At 45.6% G+C, this 22856-nt stretch overlaps 1 protein-coding gene across 1 annotated transcript in view; it reads right to left on the bottom strand.

Annotated features, from left to right (window-relative positions):
* Window positions 1-22856, bottom strand: part of HK1 (hexokinase 1) — a 39714-nt gene extending 16858 nt beyond the window's left edge. The window contains exons 1-8 of the mRNA XM_065670992.1: window positions 22695-22856; window positions 15304-15466; window positions 9985-10133; window positions 5272-5391; window positions 2541-2636; window positions 1185-1284; window positions 912-1095; window positions 541-696 (exon numbers count right to left, since the gene is read on the bottom strand). Of these exons, the coding sequence (XP_065527064.1) occupies window positions 541-696; window positions 912-1095; window positions 1185-1284; window positions 2541-2636; window positions 5272-5391; window positions 9985-10133; window positions 15304-15466; window positions 22695-22757 (1031 nt within the window). The 5' untranslated portion in view covers window positions 22758-22856. The remainder of the gene's footprint in view (window positions 1-540; window positions 697-911; window positions 1096-1184; window positions 1285-2540; window positions 2637-5271; window positions 5392-9984; window positions 10134-15303; window positions 15467-22694) is intronic.

The raw sequence follows: 22856 nt of genomic DNA, 5'->3' as shown, positions 1-22856 counted from the left end.
AAATGCAGATGGGAGACGCAGTAAGTACTCACCAAAGGGGTGATGACACCATAAGAAACCAACTGGCGCATAGCTCAGAGGTCGCCATGTAGCACCCGGCACTGCCTATGAGACTGAATGCTCTGCCTTGTCACACTTGTTTTCTTACTGCCCAGTGATTGCGTGGATACAGCAAGGAGCAGCACAAGTATTTGCTCAGAGGCACTAAGCCAATTCACCCCTGTGTTTAACTGCAGGGTACAAACTTCTGAGTTTTTGTGAGCGGATGAGAGGTAGCACAGAGCATACCCTGTAGCTGCACAGACTGATTGGCTTTCACAGTTCCTCCCAGCATAGAAAAAGGGAGAAAAGGGCTTGTATCTTAGGGAGGAGGGCACAGACTGTCTGCTGGGGGTCCCCACATGCCAGCTCTGCACCTGTGCTGAAGGATGGCAGCCACCCTAGTGCAACACATCTCCTCACGAAGTAAAAAGAGATACTGGAAAATTAACATTCAGAGTCACTATGAAACCCAGGGGGTGAAAAGGGTTAGGTACTTACTTTTCTATGGCAGAAACGTGCTTTGTCTCAAACTTCCCTTTGGTGAGAAGCTCAGGGGTGATTCTCCCCTCAAAGAGCAGCCCCTCCTTGGCCATCTTCACCAGGATGAGCCTTACCAGCTCGCCCATGTAGAGCCCACTTACCATCTTCTCAAACCTGTGAGAGAGGATAGCAGCAGTCACCCACCCGTCCCCGGGCAACACTGGGAGGCAGAGCCCAGCTGTGCCATCACACTGCCCAACCCAGCCTGCTGTTTGCTTCACCATAAAAGCTGAACTTTCTTGAACTGCTGAATTCATAACACAAGTGGAAGAGGGACCATGGAATGGAAAACAAAAGAAACTAAGCTCACAAATTACTGTCTCACTCACAGCTGCTTCCCAGGATTAAGGGATCCACGGTCAATCTCTCGATCAAACTCAGTCCTGATGTCTTCTAGCGAGCCATCATCTCCAAAGGCCCCCCATTCTGTGTTAATGCACATTCTGCCTTCATCCCCCTCCACTAAGTCAATGTGCCTCATCTCCTCCATGTAACAGGCATTGGTCCCAGTGCCTAGGGAAAGGACATCAGAAAGTGATAAACAAACAGGCCACGCAAAGAGAGAAAAGCCACATGCATGCTGCAGAAGCAATGTGCGTTACCAATGATTAAGCCAACTTCGCAACGCTGGTCATCAAAACCACAGGTCATCATAGTCCCAACAGTGTCATTCACAACAGCCATGATATCTGCATCGTAGTCCTGAGGGAGGAACAAAATGTTACTTGGACCAAATGGCTTCTCTGAAAAACAGTGCTTGGTTTATCACTGGTTTGCTTGTATCAGCTAATTTCACAAGGAACAGAAGACAGTTTGTCTGAATACCTCAGCTCATCTTTTTAAATATCATCTGCTCCACCTGCCAGTTTCCTGTCCCACATACCCAAGAAGACAATGACGGCAGACTAATGCACCAAGCAAACAATAAAAGAGCAGCAGCGTAATTTTAGAGAGCAAAGCCCTCATATAAGCACCCTTAGGCAGAAAAGAAACCGGCTATACATGAGGGAGGGAGAAACTCTGCAGTTAAACATCATGGAATAATACGATTCAGTTGTTGGAGGAATCAATCTAGAAAATATTCTCAAGTTACGTATTTCTCATAGTATTCACTTAAAACATTTAGGAGTTTAATTCAAGTGAAGATTTTGACACAAAAATACAAGCAAATAATGCAATTAAATAAGCTATCCAAATGACATTCACTCATTCCTTTCCAGCTTCTTCAGTGCATTTTTCTTCCTGATACCAAGTCTGATGATAGTAACTGACTGTAGTAATGTTGTCCAGTGACAGTAAAACTCAGGTTTGCTTAAGAGTCCACAACCACCCAAATAGAGCAAATACTGCCCAGTGTCTGATGAATTTGGATGCTGAAGAATCAACATATCACCTGGCTGCAAGCATTATGCAAACCCAAATTAATTCCATCTCACACTCAGTGCCTTTTTGTTTAAATCAGCAGCCGGGTCACCTTCACCCTCTATAAAATCAGCAGCAAGAAACTGCAGGGAGCAATGCAGCTCACTGAGCCTGAAATTCCCCTTCCCTTTCACTCTGCTCCTCTGCTGCTCCCAACCAAGCAGTTGCACAACACAACTGAACGCAGACCATGAGATGCAGTTTCGCAGGAATGGGACGTGCTGGTATCACTGAAAAGCTGTGGCACTGACACACAGCACTTTCACCGTTTTTTGGAGAGTGATAAAATCGTGGAAGGTTGCCAGCGACAAACCACTACACAGTGCCTCAGTTTTGTGCTATGAGGAAAAATCACAGCTTCCACATAGTAACTCTGACATCACTTCATGCTCCCAACAAACAGCAAAACCACGTATCTTCATGCAAGAAAGCAGAGCTACTCCATCACTCAGATCACAGGCTCAAGTCACCGATGTGAAGGACAAAAACTTCAGTTTACTGTGATACAGAACTAAAAAGCATAAAGTACAATTTACCCCACGTTTCTTGATGGCTCTGTTAAGCAGCCTCACAACATCTGCTCCCTCCACTCCACTTGCTTTGAAGCGCTTTGTCCAGGTTATCAGAATACCCTGATAAAACAAGAGGGCAATATTCAACAGGATGCCACCATAAGACACAAATTGATTTTTTTTCCCTTAAAAACAAGATTTTATACTTCAAATACACCTTCAGGTCTCTTTTCTTATATGACCTAGCAACTCAACCTGCGACACTTGATGGTCTTTGATTCTCTTTACAGTAAACTCTAAGTTAGGAAACTGTTTTCCTCTCCCTTGCTAGAAAATGGCCTGTTTGCATTTTGTATTTTCAGCCACTCTTATCCTTGTTGTTCCTTGACAGTTTTTCTCGGAAAACCATGTAATCCTTTCAGGCCATGGAAATCGTCTGCTTTCAAAAAGGCTGACTGCATGGGACTAACTGAAAGGATGTGATGTTTGTATGTCCAGGACTCGGCTGCAGCAAAGATCAGACTGCTGCAAATTTGCTGCCTGAAGTCCCAGCTGTCCAGGTTTGTTTCACTGTGAGATCAAATGGAAATGGCAAATGGAAATACTGGAAAGGTAGCAATGCATGGCCCCCACTTACAGCATGGATCAAAAAGGGAATCCTGGCATTGAATTCCTTGTCTGTAAACTATCATACAGAGTCTGCATGTGCCCCAAGGTAACGACTGCATCTGAATTTTTCTTTTTAGATAATGCCTGGCTGATTCAGAGCATTTGGTATATGAGCAAATAATAATAAAAGAAAAAAAAAAAGCACTGACAGTAGTTAACAGGAAAGACAACTCAAATCAGCTCAGCTATTCACACCCATCACAAAATTCACATCTATCGCAACAGGAGTCCAAGAAGCTAAGAACCAGAAAAGCTGAAGCCTACAGGCACAAGAAGCCATTGTCCAGGTGCACATTTGCCCATATGTCAGCTTAAAAATCAATCACGCATCTTGCGCACATTCCCCTTCCCAACAGGGGACAGAAGGGTCAGGGCAGCTCTTTTCAGGCCAGGAGGTATTTGTCCTACCACTAAACCACAAACTCAGTCTGCGCACGTGTTGCCACTGTGCTGCATTATTTAGCATTATTTTGAAACCTAGCTCCATGACGCTGCACAGGCAAACCGTGGGCAAAGCCCAGTCTGAGGGCACAGCTTTAATGACCAAAAGGGCCCCTTGTTCCATGTAAGTTTTATCATTCAGGAAACTGGTCAAACCACACTGGCAAAGAGCAGCTCCTTTCAGCATGATCAGCTGCTGTGCTGGAAGGATGTTTTGCTTCACCAGCAAGACTTTGGCAGCAGGAAGGAGCCCTTGGAGAGCAGCAGGGTTGAACAAGACGCAACCATGCAGTGCCATCTTGTCACCCTTGGAGAAAACAGGGACCACCCTGCCTCCTCCTGCTCAACAAGCACAAGAAAACAGCACTTGGGCAAGCACAGCCTCACAGAAGCAGCAATTCAGGAAAAGATCTGGCTTAGAGGGTCCAGAAAAATGCATTTTCAAATGTCAAAAATATCTTAAAAACTCTCAGAAAGAGTTTCCTTTTTTGTTTGACTTTTTTTTCTCTTTTTTTTTTAAATTGAGATTCTTACTGTCTTACTGTTACTATCTTCCTCCACTCTGCTATGGCTCATCTCCAAGTCTCTACAGGTATCCCCAAGCCATCCCACACGCTACCTACCTGCCCCTGCCACAGACAAGCATGATTTCATCCCAGCTGGCTTGAGCAAACCAGCCTGCGAACAGGCAACTTTCATCATGCAGCTAAACAAATTTTCTCAAGGGCGACTCAACTTCACAACCACATCCACAGTATGACTCTGCTGCGGTCAATAGCCTGAGCCCTACCATGCACCATGGACAGACTGGAGAGCTGCACCAAAATCAACTCATCTTTCCTGAACTGATGCACAAAAAGGCAGTGCTCTGTTCCTAACTGCGTTCAGACCCTGACTTAGCAAGCACCCTTGGTTTCAGCTCAGCATAGCTCAAGAAATAAGAAATGTAATAAAAATCATGCCTCACCTGGCTCTCCTCAGCACCAACATCTGGGGAGCTGTTGCACCAGGCTAACCTAGAGACCTGCAAGCTAGAAAAGCAGGTCGTGTTTTAACAGTATAACCTCTTCACTTTTTGTGTGGATTTAACTTTCCTGCATTAATTTGCTACACCGTTGCCATAGCAATGCTGTACCAGGAGGCTGCTGAGTCATTTGTGATACAATGAGCAAAGAAGGAAAATACCATAGCATCCTTGCAATGGGTATCCCATCAGTCACTTCATACACCACTAGTTATTTCCACTCTTTTTTAAAGCACATTGCTTCCAGGTGGCCTCCCCAGTGCACTTGTGAAGTTCAGCAAACTCTCAGCAAACACTGCTGGGCTGGGTCCTTCCCAGTTTCACCCCATGGAGGAGCGAAAAAGGCTGCACAGGAGGCAGGAAAAAACTGCTGTGGCGTTTACATGGTAAACCATAATACTGAGGAGCTCACACAGAGGCAAGACAAAACATCAGATGCCTCTTCATCATCTGTTAACCAGCTCTTTGACAGAAATGTAAACACAAACATGAAGTCTAACAGTGAAATGTAACACTCATTTATCCTGAAAATGAGACCTGTCTGGGATACTGCTTTCATAGCAGTGTTTTAGTAACACAGTAGCTCTTCTGTATATTAAGAAAACTGTGAAATCTTCTTACCTCATCTAGCTTGGATTGTCGACAGGGGAAAGAAAACGTAAACCCAACCGGTAATTTCTTGTCTTTGATTTGTTGTTTCTCCATGAAGTCGCCCAGGCATTCAGCAACATGATCAAAAAGCTGTAAGAAAAGTCCAAAACCACCACGCTTAGACATACAGTTTCAGGGAGAATATATTTTGAACTGCATATGAAAATCATAATGGGTGAAGGGAAAAGTGAAAATAGCTGCTCCAAATCCTCAAAGATAGATAAACGTCATAGCTATGAAAATACTCTCGGGCAGTGTATATTAACACCTTAATAATTAATAAATTGTGAAATACATTGTCCTTTTATGCACCTAATCCTGCATGGCATCTTTTATACCCACATAAAAATGCTTTTCCTGAAACAAGAGGCATGTGGCTCTTGAGCCCGCCATAAACCTTCTGTCTGACATTTTATGAGAACAGAACTGTTCTTTTAACCTTTCAATAAGAGGAAGGAGCACCTCAAAAGAACGTTTGGGATCCAGTCCCACAGGAGGTTGAGCACTTTTACAGTAATGCAGAGATTACATCTGCTTCATTCAAGCATTGCTGAGATCGGAGAACCCAGCACTTTGCAGGAGCCACGCAAAAGGACATCACCTCTCAAAGCTATTCCTAAAGCACACAACAAAGAAACAAAAAGGAAGCCCAGGGGATTTGTGTGAGTATTCTACATGTTCTGAGAAAGAACCCGAAATGGGAGCATTTTCTGCATTTTTTAAAATGCTAATTACACAGGCAGCCTGCAGCAAGCTCACGGGTGCCAATTCCCACCCAGACGCACCCTGTGACAACAGCACTATGTGTCCCTGCCAGGCAGGCCAGGAGCCAGGCATGCCAGGGAGCGCGTGGACACGAAGGCAAGGGATGTCTCTCACATCGAGGTCTTTGAAAAGACGCTCAGGTAGATCGCAACACTCAAAGCTGCAATCGAGCCTTAGCAACTGAAGCAATGAAAATACACATTTGTATCTACGAGTACAAAAATGCCAGACATGCTTTGAACTGACACATACCACAAATGGATGTCAAACTGCTAACAAGTCACTGCTTGCCCCAAAAGATAACTGTGCGTCTCATTTTAACTCCCTGAAAAAGAACCCCCAAAACAACAAACAAAAACGACACAACCCTCTCTACAGCACTGGTGGGATGAGGCTAGGTAAAATGCCCAGAAGACTGGGGAGAACTGGGAAGGAGTACAATAAGGTATCTATGGGTTACAATGAGCCTGCGTAGCTTTATTAGGAACAATTTACAGTCTCAGAGATACAGGAAAGCATTAGACATGCTGCAACAATTCCAAAAAATGGAGAGGAATATTTTGCCATTCAAAGCAGGTCAAGAAGTGATGTGTGTAATGTTACAAGTAAAGCCATTCCTAAAATGAGGCAAGATTTGATTCCGCATAAATGGAGTAGTTTCCCCTTGTCCGGGGCAAAACATGGACATTTTTCTGAGCACACACAGCAAAACAGCATGGGAAAATAATGTAAGACTATTTTTAGCTGTCCAGATGAGGGAGAGGGGTAAAGGAGCTATGAAAAGAACTATAGTTAAGTAACAAAATACAACAACTTCTCCAGGAGGAACACAAAAATAACAGGAGTATATGTTTTATTATGCTTTCCATCTGAAAGTACTTTGCTAAATACTAAATCCTACTAAACTTTCAGCTCCTCTCAAGACTACAAACAACAACCAGGGGCCAACCTCAAACCCCTCAGGAATTCAGGGAGCAAGAAACTGAAATATTTACAGTGGATGTTACAAAAATCACTCTTGTGCGATGAACCACGACTGCATACGGAAGAGATGGGACCTGCTTTTTAAGCCCATCTGCAGAAGATCCCTGGGCATTCCCATAGCAGTCTGGAAAGTCCATGCACCTGCTGGTGTTCACAGTCCCAGCGCGACCTGCTGAAGCTCGCCTCCATGAGTTAGTGTGCATGCTTGCTGCAAGCAATGCACCGTCAGTCATCAGGGCTCTGGGCTGGCAGTGGGGCACGTGAACATAACCCATGCCACAGCCTGCACAGGCAGTTAACTATTAGCCACTTTCTACAGTAGCAGTGTGTAGTCAGTAATGCATGGTCTGGCTGGGCTACTGTTTTTAGTAAAAGCACAGAGGGAAGGCACTGCTCAAAAGGAGAAAATGTACAAAAAAATGAAAACAAGAAAGGGGCATTTATTAATTTGGCTACCACTGACAGCTGTAAGATTTTTCATAAGGAGATTCCAGGAAGCATGGTATGTGCCCGTGCCATATTAACATCCAAACCTCACAGATGCCAAACAACTCCAACAGGACACTAGAGACAAAAAGTTCCTGCGTATTTCATTAAAGTAGGGCAGGCAGATTGATGAAAAATCCAAATTCCCATCCACCCACAGGTGTGTAGAAGGGAGCAGTGTGAGGTTAATATTTTATCAAATGTCGGAGACAGAGCTAACACCAGAGCCAAGAGGAAAGGGCCAGTCATATTTTACACCTTTGCAGACCTGAAGCAATACAACCATGAGATGGCTGAGCAATACGATATAAAGCTTCATTACTTCCTCTGGTCACAAAGCTACCTGCTCAGGTTGGGCTCCAAGAAATCTCCATAAGGATGCATTTGACTGGCAGCCAGCAGACTTTGGCAAGCAACTGAAGATCTGAGCTCAAGTCCCCGAAAGGGGAAGATTTAAGGAGCAAGGAAAACACATCTTTGGATCAGGAGAATAGCCACAAATCCATAACCTACCTCCAGTGGTAGCAAAACACAAAAAGCAACAGCAAAATCAAGCCTCAGGCACGCTCCCATTTGCTGAGTTGACACAGAACACAGGCTTCTTACAAATTTTAGACCTGCTATTGCACTGCTGAAGTCAGTGAGAGTTTTGCCCTTGATTTTACAGGGAACTGTCTCCAACTGGCAAAGGTCTCAGCCCATTCCTGACAGATGGGCAGAAATAGAAGTTTGAATGCAGTGGAGTAGAAAATACCAAAATGAACCATGCTAGTGAGGCGTGAAGCCATAAATCGCAATCCCTTCAGTAAGCTGATTATGTCTTACGCTTTAAGACTACTCAGTTACTCACTGAAGTTAATGACACAGCTTGCAGAAAACATATTAGTAACCTACCCAGTGTGGGCAGTTCAGTCCAAGTGTTCCACTAATCTGGCTCAGAGATTTCAGAGAACCTCAACTGTACGCATCAGTCGTAAGCATCAAATCATCGCCTGCCTGTGTACCTCCTGGGCATCCACCAGGCTTCCCTGTAAACTCTCACAGCAAGTGTTTTAGTCATGGTTGGATATCGTCATGAGATAACTTAGAACCGGATGGAACATAAACATGACAAAGCCACAGAAAGAAAGAAGACCTGATGTCTCCTTTCCTGGCTTCTCCTTATCATCTTTATCGTGTCTCCATCAAGTCTCACCTTAAGTCAACCTGCCTTTTCTCCCTGGACAGACACTTGCCCCCAGATACGTGGGTAGCCCTGCTGCCTGCCTCTCCAGCTCCCAAAATCCCTCGATAGACGAGCAACCCCCTCTCCAAACCTGCCTCCTGACTTCTCTGTCTCCACCAGCAACAGGCAGCTCAGCTCCCCTCCAACACCATTTTGTGGAAAAGCCATTGCACAACCTTTTGTCCAGAAGGCAAAGTAGTAATGTTATGAAAAGTCTTTACGAGATAGGTACTTATTGCTGTGGTTCAGATATGACAACAATCCTTGTACCAGTGCTACTTACAAGCCGCGATTGCCATCTTACACTCACTGTTGCATAGGAATGCAGCAGCAGTTATTACACATATTAAAGTTACAAAGGTTTCTACAGAAAACATATTAAGGATAGAAATGCTCTTTTGCACAATTTTTCTTTTTTTTCCTCTTTCATTTATCCTTTAGAAATGAGCTATAAATTTTCTGCAGATCTCATACTCCGAAACAGCACCCCATTCTAGTAAAAAGTGTAAAAAACTTTATGGTTTTCAATGCTGAAAACAACTTATTTTGTTTTACAAAACACAGAGACAAACCTGTCAGTAAAATATTCATTGTAATCCATTTTCTGATCATCAAGAGAAAGTAAATCCTTCTAAAGAACCTTCTATTAATTCAAGTAAATGGATCCAAACATTTGCCTTGGAACATGGGAGACTAAAAAAAAACCCTACCATTTATTCAGCAAAAAATAAGTTGAAGTTGTGCCAAAACATTCTATCAGCTTCCTGTAACTTTTCTTATCTATCTGTACTTTTCATGAATGCCGAGTTGCTCAGACTGCCAAGACAGATATGTGGCTGTCATTGGTATTTCTATCCCTCATCTAACATTACAGTTGCAGAGTTGCTCATGCTTGTTGCTTACAAAGACTAAACTGCTTTCCTGCTCTCCTTTCCTACCTGTGGAAATTGATTCTTATAGTAAAGTCAGAGGTTTTATTTCTAGGCCATTTTTTCCCTAACTCAGCCCAAAATCTCCCATACGATGACAGATTTGCAAAACCCATGCATGCTCTATTACACAAACTACTGCTTATTTATTTTCAGTATTGACAACTGTAGTCAAGTCTGTGCATGCTCTAGGTGCAACTGTTAAGATGCTATGGTCATTCTGGTGGTGTTTTTCTAAAATGGCAGTGTGAAAGCAGCTAATCTTTAGAGACATCCTAAGGAAGAGGTGCTTACCCGTGTTCCACTGCCGTGCATGATATCTTCAGGTGTATTATAAATTTCACTTTCCATTTGTACTGTTTGCTTTTTTTCATGTGACACCTTCACCCGCAGAATTCGGAAATAAGAACCACCAAGATCCAGTGCAATGAAATCTCCTTTCTCTATATGGAAAACAAGACACAAGTGATTAAAATCTGCATGCAACACAAATCTGGGAAACTTCAAGCTTGGTTAAATATAACGCACAGGCAAATGTCCAGTGCCCACAAAGAGGAAGTTCTAGCTGCAGGGCGTCTACATGATGCATCAACCTGATTCCCTACAATTTAACATGAAATTGGTGCAGACAACTGTAATGAGGGTTTCATAGAATCATAGACTAGTTTGGGTTGTAAGGGACCTTAAAGTTCATTTAGTTTCAACCTCCCCATCATGGGCAGGAACACTTTTCACTAGACCAGGTTGCTCAAAGCCCCATCCAGCCTGGCCTTGAACACAGTCTGGGATGGGGCATCCACAACTTCTCTAGACAGCCTGTGCCAGTGTTTCACCACCCTCTTAGTAAAGAATTTCTTCCTAATCTAAATCTACTCTCTTCCAGTTTAAAACTACCCACCCTTGCCCTGTCACTGTATGCCCCTGTAGAAAGTCCTTCTCTAGAAGGGACTAACAGTGGACTGTCCGTATCCAGATCTCATGATGAAGCCTGCCAGGGCAAAGAAAGCCTAAAAGATGTTGAAAACAGAGACAGTAAAACGAAGGGATGCCAGACCACTAATGAGCAATCTTTTGCTGTAAACAAACGTGTGTCATTTTGGCAAATAACAGTGAATGGGGGCTGGATTGTGCACTGCTCTAAAATCAACAAATTACAGATGTAGTTAAAGCAGGAACCACTTAATTCACACCAGGAAGCTGAGATTCACGGCAAACTGCAGTCAAGATAACAGAAGTCAGAGAAACAGTTTGAATAAGTACAGGGTATCCCCGTACTGCTGCAGGAGTTGTGATCCCTTGCACAGAGCTCCTAAATACCTCCCCAGAAACCAGGGAAAGAGTTAGGATACCTCCATCTGTGGCAGAGAGGGATCTGGATTTCAAAGGTCTGAAGCCAAATCCACTACCCTACCACCTCCACAAACCTCAGGCAACACAGACGCATGGCCAGGCTACATGAGGAATGACACCTTCAGCATGCATTGGAGAGCAAGGCAAACATATTTGACTGAACTGCTTGTACTATCTCACCTTATCAAAGAGGGAGCAAACACAGCGATCATTAAAGTCTGTGAAAAGATAATATTTGGGGAAGCAGTGTGCACAACTTGTCACACAGGAGTGTGTGTCCAGGTTAATCACCAAGGCTCTTTGCGAGCATTTATGTCTGTACATGGCAACCCCAGGCTCCCTGAGGCTGCTCAAAGGGCAGTGAAGCAGAAGAACATGGTACTTTCTCATCTTGGTTTCCTCATCAATCTGTACTTTTCTGCAGTGTCAGAAGTGCCCCATGCCATGACAGGATCAGCTGCCTCCCCTATCCTGCACCCTGATGCATATTGCCAGACCCATCCTGTGGAGCAATTTGGCCTCTTTTCATTCTGCCTTATGAATTTGAACTAGGACTTTCGGAAGGTCATTCCCAACATCACTGTTTTTCCACTTCTACTTACACTCAGTGTGGAAAGACTTCTAGCAGTTGGGAAGACAGTACCTTATGATGTGTTACCTCAAACTGCGATCCTGCTCTCAGAGCCTCCTGACCTGGTGCTGTCACTAAAATATCATGTATGCAATTTACCCACAAGGAGGCCTAGACCCAGATTTGCCTCTGAGATTACTCTGCTAAATCTCAGATCAACACTTCTAAAGTCTGATTTAGTCAGCTGCTCCTTCCTCTTCATCACACCATGCACTTTCAGGAGCCCCATCAAGCTCAGCAACATTGATGAGCTGGATGAGGCATCCCTCAGGGCAGGAGCTCTATCAGAAACAGCCTAAGAGAGGCAAAGACACAGCAAAAGCTCATATGCTTTTCCAGGGTTGCAGTGTAATACAGAAATGGAACACTGTAATGCGAGAAACAACAATGACAACAAGCTACATAAAGAAAAACATAGCAATATGACAGTGGAAGCCCACAACTCCTAATAATCCTCCTGATTTTACTGCATTGCAATGCAACTTTTCCTTCTTGCTGTTTAAGACATGGGCAGACTCAACTTGCAGAAATACAGATCTTGCAGCACTTCCCTACCTGGTTTTGAACAGCTTGGCTTTAAAGATCACTTTGCTCCAGTAAAAATGTCATTTAAAACATGAACATATTCAAACTGTAGGCCTAGTTCCATTTATTGGGTTCAGCATAATAAATTCAGTAACTCGTAACCCCTTTCACCGCAACAAGACTAGAAGTCAAACATTTACAAGTGTCTCATTAAGCCAAATAAGCTTTATCATATGAGTATCATTTGTTCAATGCAAGCCATTACCTCCAATAAATAATGGAAAAATCAACACTGGACCAGATGGCCCTTACACCTTAGTACATACCTCAAGTAAATACTGCACTTCATATAGAAGTATCTTCCCTGGCAGTAAATTAACAAATTAGCACGTTTGATTTCCAGCACCATCAAGCTTATCACAAGGTAAAATTTATTAAGAATTATTAACCTTTTCAGTTAAAAAGAAAAAAGAACTCTGAAGGAGAGTGTAAAGCTTTCATATGCAAAGTAGTAGCTTTCTTTCAGTGTACTTCAGGAATTAAACCCATGTAGCAGCATTTAATCTATGCTTTGTAACACCAAGGTGCAATCAAACCTGCTGTAAATCTATTCAGGAACATCCTTCGAAAGCATTCTGAATTAGTTTGAAATACTATTCTGAGCGCTCTGGACAAAAAACCTTGTGCCTTTTGTAAATTAAGCAACTCTGAATGAAGCAAAAAGCCCTGCTAACACCAACATCTCCAGAGTCTCCAAAATTATCACTCAAAAGCTCCTTGTTAATAAAGTACACAAGCACTGATCTGAAAATAAACAACAGTATTTTTCTGAATAGTCAGCTCTCATAATAGTAATCAGACTCAGAGGAAAGAGCTTACAAGGCAGTAATCAGAGACAGGCCAGAGAAGAGGGCAGGCTTTCAGCCTGTCTTTTACAGAGGAACAGTTGAAGGCAGAAGCTGCCATCAGGCGGGAGCCAACCCCACACTTTGGGCACAGCAATATGGATATATCCATGAGGGCCCCCCAGAGACTTTAGGAGGAAGAGGGAACAGGACTCTGCATCTGCCCTGGCTTCATCTATGTGATGGCTGAGCCAGACATGGCAGGCACGTGGAGGTGAGTCAGGGAAAGAAATACCATGACACGTACCCACAGCAAATATTGCTCATACCTGGGATCAGAACATGCCCTTTCTGGGAAATAATTAAATGGTTTTGCCTGCATTTCTAAGAGCTATCCAAATAGACACTCACAACCTGTGCATACAGATTACTATCATGTTACACAGAAATTGTTTGGGGCAAAGCACTGCCGAGGTCTAATCCATGCTGCAACATTCGCTGCCCATAGTCCTGGAGGGGCCATCAGGAGCCAAATGGGCACAGGATCAAGAACTGAGCACCCTGTACACAATACACGAGGTTGCTTTTTTAAGTAGGTGTGCAATACATGATCTGATATTAATGCCTTGACATACAGACATGCTTACACTCAACGGGGGCTACCCACCGCTCTGGCTCATATTCAGCCCCAGCAGCACTAAGCAATCTCTCACACCTCTCCCCTTTTCCCTCTGTGCCATACTGCATCTTGAAGTCTCTCCAGTTTGTGCCATGGAGCAATTGGCAAAGATATTTGGCTCTCTGCAAGCAGCCCAGATTTGCTAACCTGCAGTGCCTTGACAGACGAGGGTACTGGAGACAGGTCTATACTCAGCTCAACTCAAAATACATATGAAGGAAAATATGGGGATTTCAGAGTTGGTAAAAACACTGGGATTCTACGCAAAAACCCTCAAGTCACCTCACACCTGCAAACCCTTAGAGCAAGCCTGCCCATGACCCAGCTGTGTGTGGCAGCTTCTGGCTTTCTCAACAGGCTCCAAATTTCAACACAACATTTCAACATAACAACCAGCAGTGCTAAATTAAGGGAAACACAGGATTCAAGTGTGTTCTTCCTTTGGTTTTTTGGTTTTGTTTTTGTTTTTTTGGTTTTGTTTTTTTTTAAGAGGGTATTAACATTTCAACTAAAAAGCTTAAGGTGGCAGAAAGCAACAGTGAAGCAGAACTATCAATGATTTCTCCTGCCGGACAACACCAAATAACACAAAGCACCAGGCTTCCTGTTCTTTCACCCAACAAATTCTTGATTTTAACTCAGAAAAAGCCTCAAAACAGGTAATCGTATTATACAGTTGTTGCAATTGTGCAATTTCTGCACACAGGGACTTAATTTGTGTTAGGCACCAAACTAGTTACCAATGCATGCTACATGAGAAGGAAATCTAGTGTTACCACTAAATAATAAACACTATTATATACTGTTAATAAATATATTTATATACCCTATATATAGTTGTTGGGGGGGCTGTTTGGTTTGTTTGTTTGGGTTTTTTTAAAAGCACTAAAATAAGTAATGGGGACAATCTTGGTCTCAAATACCAATACAGCATCTTTTCGATTTCTGATAGCTCTTTGTGCCACTTTTATCAGGTAGAGTGAGCATGAAAAAATAAGTCCTACGTCTCAATGGAAACAGCTCAGTACACCAGAGCAGCAGCTTCTGAGCGACACACTGCACCTCCTTGAGTTCTGCAAGTTTTCCCCTTAGACCGTTGCAAAAGGTAGCTACAAAAAGCAAAACAAATGCCAGGAAACTCAAATTCAGCGTACAACAGTATTTTTTCCACTGGGGAAAAAATAAGAAGAGATGTTGAGTCAAAAACCAAATGACTAAAAGCCACTGTATTTGTCAAGACTTTAGGTCACATGAGTATGAACTGCATAAATCAAACATCTTCCTATGTGAAGTATTGACAGATGGCAGACAAATTTCAGCATAAATAATACGGACTGTTAGTAGACTGATTAATAGGAAGGGCTCTTCCATTGGCACCAAAATGGGTTTGACACTGAATTCACAAAATCCTCCAGCATCTGTGGGAACTGACCTGCACACAGAAGGGAGGCTGCCTTTGAGGAGGTGCCAGGGCTTGGCAGAAAGTAAATTGCTCTTGTTCTTGGCAGTATTGGTGTATTTCTAACAGGTTTCCCATGAAGCACACTATCTTTAATACACAAAACAAATACTCAGCTCCTTACCTGAACCATCAGGAATGGACCTCACAAATGTAGGAAGCATCTTGACTGCAGCTGTTGGGTTAAAATCTCTGGAGAGGCCATTCTTCATCTCTCTCCTGAAGCGAGCCATAACATCTATCAGCGTTTCATCAGAGAGTCGCATGGCGTAAAGGTATTTGTCAATCTGGGGAAAACAAACAAACAAACAAAACCACCACAGAGTGAAAGACTGCCCTGAAGTGCCCATGGGGGGCTATATCTCTTTAACTGCAAGAAGAGCATATAGCCCCAGCTTGGCCATCAAGCCCTGGCCAGGCTGACAACACAGCCACACTTCATGCCTTGTCTTTTTGACTCAAAAATCAGGAAAATGTGCAAGTGCTAGGACACATGTGAGCTGAAGTCCACCCCATCCTCCTGTTTTCCCAAGGCGAGACCCAGCCCATATCACTCTGCCTCCTCTTTTCCACATAAACACATTCACCCGCAGCCTCATACCACAATCTCCAGCCCTCATACCACTTCCCAGATCTCCTGACTGCCCATGAGCTGAACAGCTGAAGCTAAAAATCCCTCTTTTGGCACCTTGTCCCAGCTGGAGTGATGTGGGTGTCACAGTAGTTCACAGAGGTGCCTTGTATTTAAAGCTTTTCATTGTGAAGGACTTGTCACAGCAGCTTCAGGGCTATGTCCTAGGCTGCAAAATAATTTCTGTGTACCAGACCACTTTCCCTATCCCACTGACAGGGATATCCACTGATATCCAAAGCTATCACAGCCAGAGAGTGAGAAGAGACAGAACTTGGCTGTTAGCAGGTAGCGGCTTCCTCCTCAAGACAAAACATCAAATTAAAAGTTGTTGACTTCTCCCTTGTGGCTTCCCAAAACAGGAACTTGCTTCACCTCACTGGAAAAGGAGGCCGCTCCAGTTTTCCAACGATACTGCCTTCTATAACATTACACCCATCTTCAGCATCAGGAAGATTGAGAGATGCTTTGATGCTTCAAAAATACAGCTTGGCCTTGGGGGGTTCTTGCTAAATGCACATGTCCCACCCCTTTCACTTCAGCTGCCAGTCTGTTCTTGCCTCCTTTCATTATCTGCCTTGGAAATTCGGTTCTGAAAACAGCTCAGATCCAAGCCACACCTTTGGGATCACTTTCGTTTGCAGCTTAGCAGGACCAAGAAAATAAAACCCTCCCATGCTTTCTATCCTCAGCAAAACTGGAAAAGCTACCTCATTTTAAACCCCAGGCCATCTCTGTGCCAAGGCTGCCTGTGTCTCCTTTGCTGCTCTGGAAGCATTGAGAGCAACTCATCCAATCTCTCCATTGGCATTGTGTCTTGCAGGGCCAATGCCACAATAAAACATGACATGTGAAACGTATACATGCAAGTACTCCATATACTGAGGACTTTGAGACAGAAAACAATGAATCATGTCATTTTCAAAGGAAATGCAGACAATCAAAATGTAATTAAACCCTAAACTGACCATAAAACCAGTGCAAATTTAATTGCTCATGCAGAAAGTACTTCTGCCACATGTACTCAAGGTCTGTACCAAAGACAGTGCCTCTCCGTGAGTCAGATGCCCTCCTACAGTGACCAAGCATTTACACAAACAAAGGAGAAAGATATGGAAGCTGCTGCTGGGCACAGCTACCCAGCCTGATGCTGAACCACAGCAAGCCTGAACTATGGGGCCAGAGCCAGAGGCTGCACAAGCTCTGATGTGTTCAGTGCCATTGCTTGCAGAGGAAGGGCAAACCAGCCATCAAACAGACGCTATGGAGAAATTACAGTGCAACAATATGAAATGATACCATACACTTGCTCCATGAACTGGTGAAGTGACAGTGCAGGCGTACAGCTGAAGGGCAGAAGAGCTGAGTCCAGGTTCTCTGCAACAGAGGCCAAATGCAAGACCCCAGGGCAGCATCCCCAGCTGGGTCCCATACCACCCTAAGGGCTGACAGCCCCCTCACAGAGACAACCACAGCCAGCCACTGGCATCATTTTGCTCCAAGAACAAAAACCTGATGGGACACACTCTTTCTTGAGGCCCCAGATGCTGTCTCAGCATTTGCAGAGGCTGGTCTCAGGCTGAGCAGGAAGGTCTCTCCTCCATGGCAAACCCGACCACAGCTGGATTGCCTTTATTAGCAGAGTGTATTAAGCCATGATGTCAGAGCACTAAGTTATTCCCTGTCAGGGGGGTGGGGAGGGAAGAAGGGGGAAACCCTCACATATTAAGGCTGAGCTTTCGGCAGCCCATGTCGCCGCTCACAAGCCTGATTCCCCAAATCTCCCAGTGAAAGCTCAGTAACACATCACTCACACAGACTTCACTGTGTAACTAAAATACCCCTCTACCCAGCCCCACTGCTGCATCCTCCTCTCAAAAACAGGGCTGAGGGATTTCCCTCCACAAAAAGCCCTGTAGTGAATGCAGGTTTTGGCATTTGCACAGTGAAGATCAGACAAGCCCATTCTCCACAGCTCTGACCCTCCGCTGCTGAGGGAAAACAGGAGGGAGGGCTCTCCTGTCTTCCATTTTGGATGAAAAACCAATGAGCACTATCAGCACCCTTACATAATTGGGCTGGACCCCCCTGCAGCCAGGAGCATCACCTCGCATCGCCTCGCATTGCATCACGGCGCACCACATTGCGTTGCATCGCATCAAGGCCATCTTTACCGCTGAGACTCATGGGGCGGGGAGGCGGGGGAGATGGGAACTAAACCTCGGTTTGAAACAAAATCTCTCCCGTGTGTTGCAGTTTCCAAAACAAACAAAAAAAGAAAAGAAAAAGAAAAATATAGTAGTATTTTTTCCCCCGGGCAGGAAAAGCGTTAGTCATTCTGGCAGTGCAGCTGCTAGGGAAAAAGCACTGCTCTCCTGTGCTGGCAGCACAGGCAGACCTCCGAGGGAAAACCCCCAGCAAACAGCCACAAATAACTGGGAGGGGGGGAACTGGAGGCTGGATTATGAGACGGAGGTTTAATAACTCCCTGCTTTGCCTGCAATAAAAGCCGATCAGAAAGCAAATCTCAGACTTATCCGAGGGGAAGCTGTGGGAGGAGCCAGCAGGGACAGCGATGGGAGCTGCCGGCAGCACCCAGCCAGACGTGCAGCCTCCCATGGCTGCAGCCCCGTGGGAGATGGGTGCCAGCCCTTCGCTGGGAATGGCGGAGAGCAGGAGCAATTTCAGTCAGGCAGTTGTGTGGGCAAGGAGCAGAAAACACGGCTCTATTTAGCTGCCATTTCACAACCACCCCCCGGAACGGCATCTTCCCAGAGTGCCACTACAGGAGCCCTCCAAAAATTTTACCCCTTCATTTTTTCTCCTTAAAAAAAAAAAAAAAACCAGCCAGCCAGAATCTGCGAGCAAATTTTTTTGTAAATAGGATTTCATAATCCGAACCTTATGTGTGAGTCATTTCTCTGGGTCTCATAGGGAAGATACTTTTTGCACGTGGGGAAAATAAGTGTCTGAAAATCCAGCCATCGCAGCAGTCTCCACAGAAAGTTGAGAAGAATTATAAGCACATAACGAAACAGGCAGCGCGGAGGGCCATTCCTTAAATGCATGCTTCATTCCCTGGACACTGACAACAGTCAATAGTATCCAAGAAGAGAGCACTCCCACAACAGTTTCAGAAATCATTAGCACCTAGTTTACTGACACAACCTCTGCATGAAAACACTCCACCATGTAAACATTTTTCTGCAGAGTTAATCACACTCCATACTCCTTTCAGCATCAGGAAGATACATCAGGAGCCAAGGCATGTTCAAACAAGTAGTTTAGACATCCTGGAGCTGGGTTACTTATAATTTATCAAATTGGTTCCTAAAAAGCCTTTATAACTGGCAGGTTACCACTATGGGGATTTTTCTGATGCCAGTTGCTACATTTTACACCCCATTCCATTATGTTCTTTTCAAGGTTAAATGATGTTTAAATATCATTCTTGAATTGCAAGACTTTCTTCTTCTCCTCTCATCAGGTAATAAAACAAAAAAGTATTGTTCCCCCAACAAACAGAATCGAGGCAACACCTAGAGGATCCCTTTGCTGGGGCCAGCTACTGCAGGTATAAACCTGTTGGGAAAAGTTACTCTAAAGCAGTTTTACAAAGGCTCTCCTGCACACAGGCCAGTGGCACACATACCAGGGATGCTGCATGGACGGGAGTCAGCCTTTTAGAGAAAGAGGGCCTCAGTTTGGGTTGTGCAAAATCCACTGTCACAGCAAGGCTCCTGCTGATGCCACAGAAGGATCACAAACGTTCAGGGAAAAGACGTTTTCGAAAACATCTGGATAATTTATCCTGCTTGAGGTAAAACTACACCTGTATTTATATGGTACAGAGCATTATTTGTTGGCTTGCTTCTGCACACTAGGGTTATGTGCAAGTGCCCATACACATGATTTCACTGGAAAATGCCCCCTTGCAGGGGCTGCAGTGTCACAGCGCTGCCAGCATGCAATGAACAACCAGCACCTTCGGCACTAAACATCCATCCTGCCTATTCCTCCTGCTGGCCACAACTGACCTTGAAAAATCATAGTACATAGAATGGTTTGGGTGGGAGGGACCACAAAGACCATCTAGCTCCAACCCCCGCGCCATGGGCAGGGACACCTTTCCCTAGACCAGGCTGCTCAAAGCCCCACCCTTGAACACGTCCATAAGTTTTCTGACCAACCTGTTCCAGTGCCTCACCACCCTTCACAGCAAAGAACTCCTCCCTAACATCTACTCTAATCTGCCCTCTTTCAGTGTAAAGCCATCCCCCTTGTCCTGTCACTATATGCCCTTGATAAAAATTCCCTCTCTAGATTTCTTGTAGGCCCCTTTAGGTACTGGACGCTGCTTTACGCTCCCCAGAACCTTCTTTTCTCCAGGCTGAACAAGCCCATCTCTCTCAGCCTGTCTCCATAGGAGAGGTGCTCCAGCCCTCTGATCATCTTCATGTTCCAGAAACTGCAAACTTGAAAAGAATTACTCTCAGGCTTAAGGGGGCTGTAGAAACCCAGCAAAACCAGTACGGAAGCACTAGTTCTTAGACCCAGGGTGTCCTGACAGCCTGAGATCAACAGACCCATCTGTGTCCTTCCGCAGGGTTCCTACCATAGAAAGGCAGCACAGTGCCATGCAGAAATGGGAACCCCCCGCCAAAAAAAAAAGAAGGAAAGAGGACCACAAAGGAAGAAAGATGTTCAGCCTTGGTGGAGACCCAGTAACAAATACATTCCCAAATCCACCTCACTAGTACTTTTAGCCTATTCACACCCCTCCTGTGACCCACAGCAGCATGCTCAAGGTGACCTGCCACCTGTGCCTCCGAATGCTGAGCAGATGGCTACCATGGACCAGCAAGGCGGAGGAGCAGCCACTGTGGCCCGGAGCCCCATGGGGCAGAGTGGTGAGGGGGTAACACCTTGGTCGGCAGCCCCCAGCCACAAGCACATACCAGCAGAAAGTGCTGCTCTTCCGGAAGCAGAGAGGAGAGGGAGGGACCCGAAATGAAGCCATGTAGGCACGTATTCCCGTAAGCAACATGCTGTGATAGAGCACAAACCTCACAAGCAGCACCCTGAGACAGAGCCCCACAGGGAACCAGGGAGCAGAGCCCAGTGGCTCCCAGCCGCTGCAGGGCAGCTGAATTATGGGGCCGAATTATGGGGCAGAGCCTCTGACTGCTGCAGAAACCCTCCCTACAGCACAGCCAAAACTGAGGGGGCTCAATATCCGTTCCAAAAGGATATAAACAGGAAAAGATGTCTTACATCCTCCCAAACCAGCAGCCTGCTTGCTTTGGGTTGTTGGTGGTTTTTTTTTTCAATTGGATTTTTATTTTATTTTTCAGACAAAACCAGACTGATCCATAAGAACACTTTACAGTTCCCTGGCCAAACAATTCCCATGCTGTCAGACAACAGCAGCCCCATGGTGCCAAAGCAGCCTGTAATAAATAACCCCCGGGAACACCACAGTTTTCCCTGTGCCTGCACGCTCCCACCGTGCCTTCCCCACACAGCCTTTCTGCAGGTCCTCAGCCAGCGCGCACCCTTGTGCTTATCCTGGGTTTCTAAATATAACAGGCACAGAGAGACAGAGAAGGCCTTACCCAGGCATGCACGCCTGGCGCCAGCAGCAGCATTTACAAATCCTCCAGGAAAAGGATATAAGGGAAAAGGGAGAGCTACGTACACGGGGCCAGAAGGTGCAGAAAGCTACAGGCTGCGCAAAGCCTTCAGCTTCTCGCAACAACCGCTGGGCGTAAAAGCACAAGACCTAAACCACAGAAGGAGATGTGGGAAAATATGGGGTGCTGCCTTGGGTTTTATCCAAGAGAGGAGTCGGCATGGATGAGCATGGCTGGAGTGAGGCAGGGGGGGTTCACCCGCATACAGCAGCTGGGGTCTCCCTAGGCATAGCCAGAAGCCCAAAGGAAAGAGATGCTCTCCTCCCACCAGGCCAAGCCCTGAGACCACTACAAATCAGCCCTGCTAACGCTGACACTGAGGCATCCCCAAAATACTTTGGGGACGCCTTCAGCAGGTGCTCAGCCATGTGCCTAGGTGGGTCACGCAGCACTGCCGGAGGTGGCAGAGGGGAAGCCTCTGCTCCCTGACGTCATCCTGGCTCTGAGACAGAGCTGGGTGATATTTGCAATTATTTTCCCAATTTGTGTCCCTGCATCCCTAGCCCCAGGCTCTCCACTGCCCTACAGCACTGCAATATGCTTAGCTAGGACCTAACTGCCATGTTTTTATTTATCCTGTGCTCTACACCCATTTCCTTGTGGCAGTGTTAAATCACAGAGCTACAACAACCATACAGCAGCAATCTCCTAACGCTAAAGGAACAGCAGCCCATAGAAATACTACTTCTTATTAAGCACAACTGACAACCACTTCCTGAAAATTCAGAACCTGCAGTGACACATAATTCAAAAACTGCCTGCTCTTCGCCTTCGTCACCCGTGTTGGAGTGACAGATGCCCACAGGCACCCTGGGGAAGAAGGTGAAGTCCCCTCTCCAGGAACGCTGGTGCCTTCTACAGACCCGAAAGGCCATCACCGCCGCCCTCTGTGCCAAAGCCCCCAGCTCCTGCCTCGCTTTGCAGAGCTCCGTTTCCGCGGCCTGGCCCGCTGTGCATCACCCGCGCAGGCAGCCTCCACATTGACCCCCCCCCCCGATCCGCTCTCCTCCGGGGATGCGCTGGGGGGGGCCGTCTGGCTATGCTTAAAAAAGGGTTTATTCCCCTTTCTCCCCCAGCACGGTCGCTACGGGCACAAAGTAACAAAACCAACAGGAAAAAAAAATTAAATATAAAATAAAACTAAAACCGGGATCTGTGCGGGGGGCAGCCCTCCCTCGGGGGTCCGCCTACCTTTTTGACCTGATCCTCCTTCAGCTCCGTGAAGTAGTAGGCCAGGAGTTGGGCGGCGATCATCCTGCCGGCTGCAGCGGGCGGCTCCGCGCACGCAGCGATGCGGCGCCCAGGGATGGCCGCGCTGCCGCCGCCGCCGCAGCACCTCCCCTTCCTCCTCCC

Source organism: Lathamus discolor, chromosome 3 (genome assembly GCF_037157495.1).
Source record: "Lathamus discolor isolate bLatDis1 chromosome 3, bLatDis1.hap1, whole genome shotgun sequence".
Classification (NCBI taxonomy): Eukaryota; Metazoa; Chordata; class Aves; order Psittaciformes; family Psittacidae; genus Lathamus; species Lathamus discolor.
The sequence above is the reverse complement of the archived record's forward strand: the minus strand, read 5'-3'. Positions and strand labels throughout refer to the sequence as shown.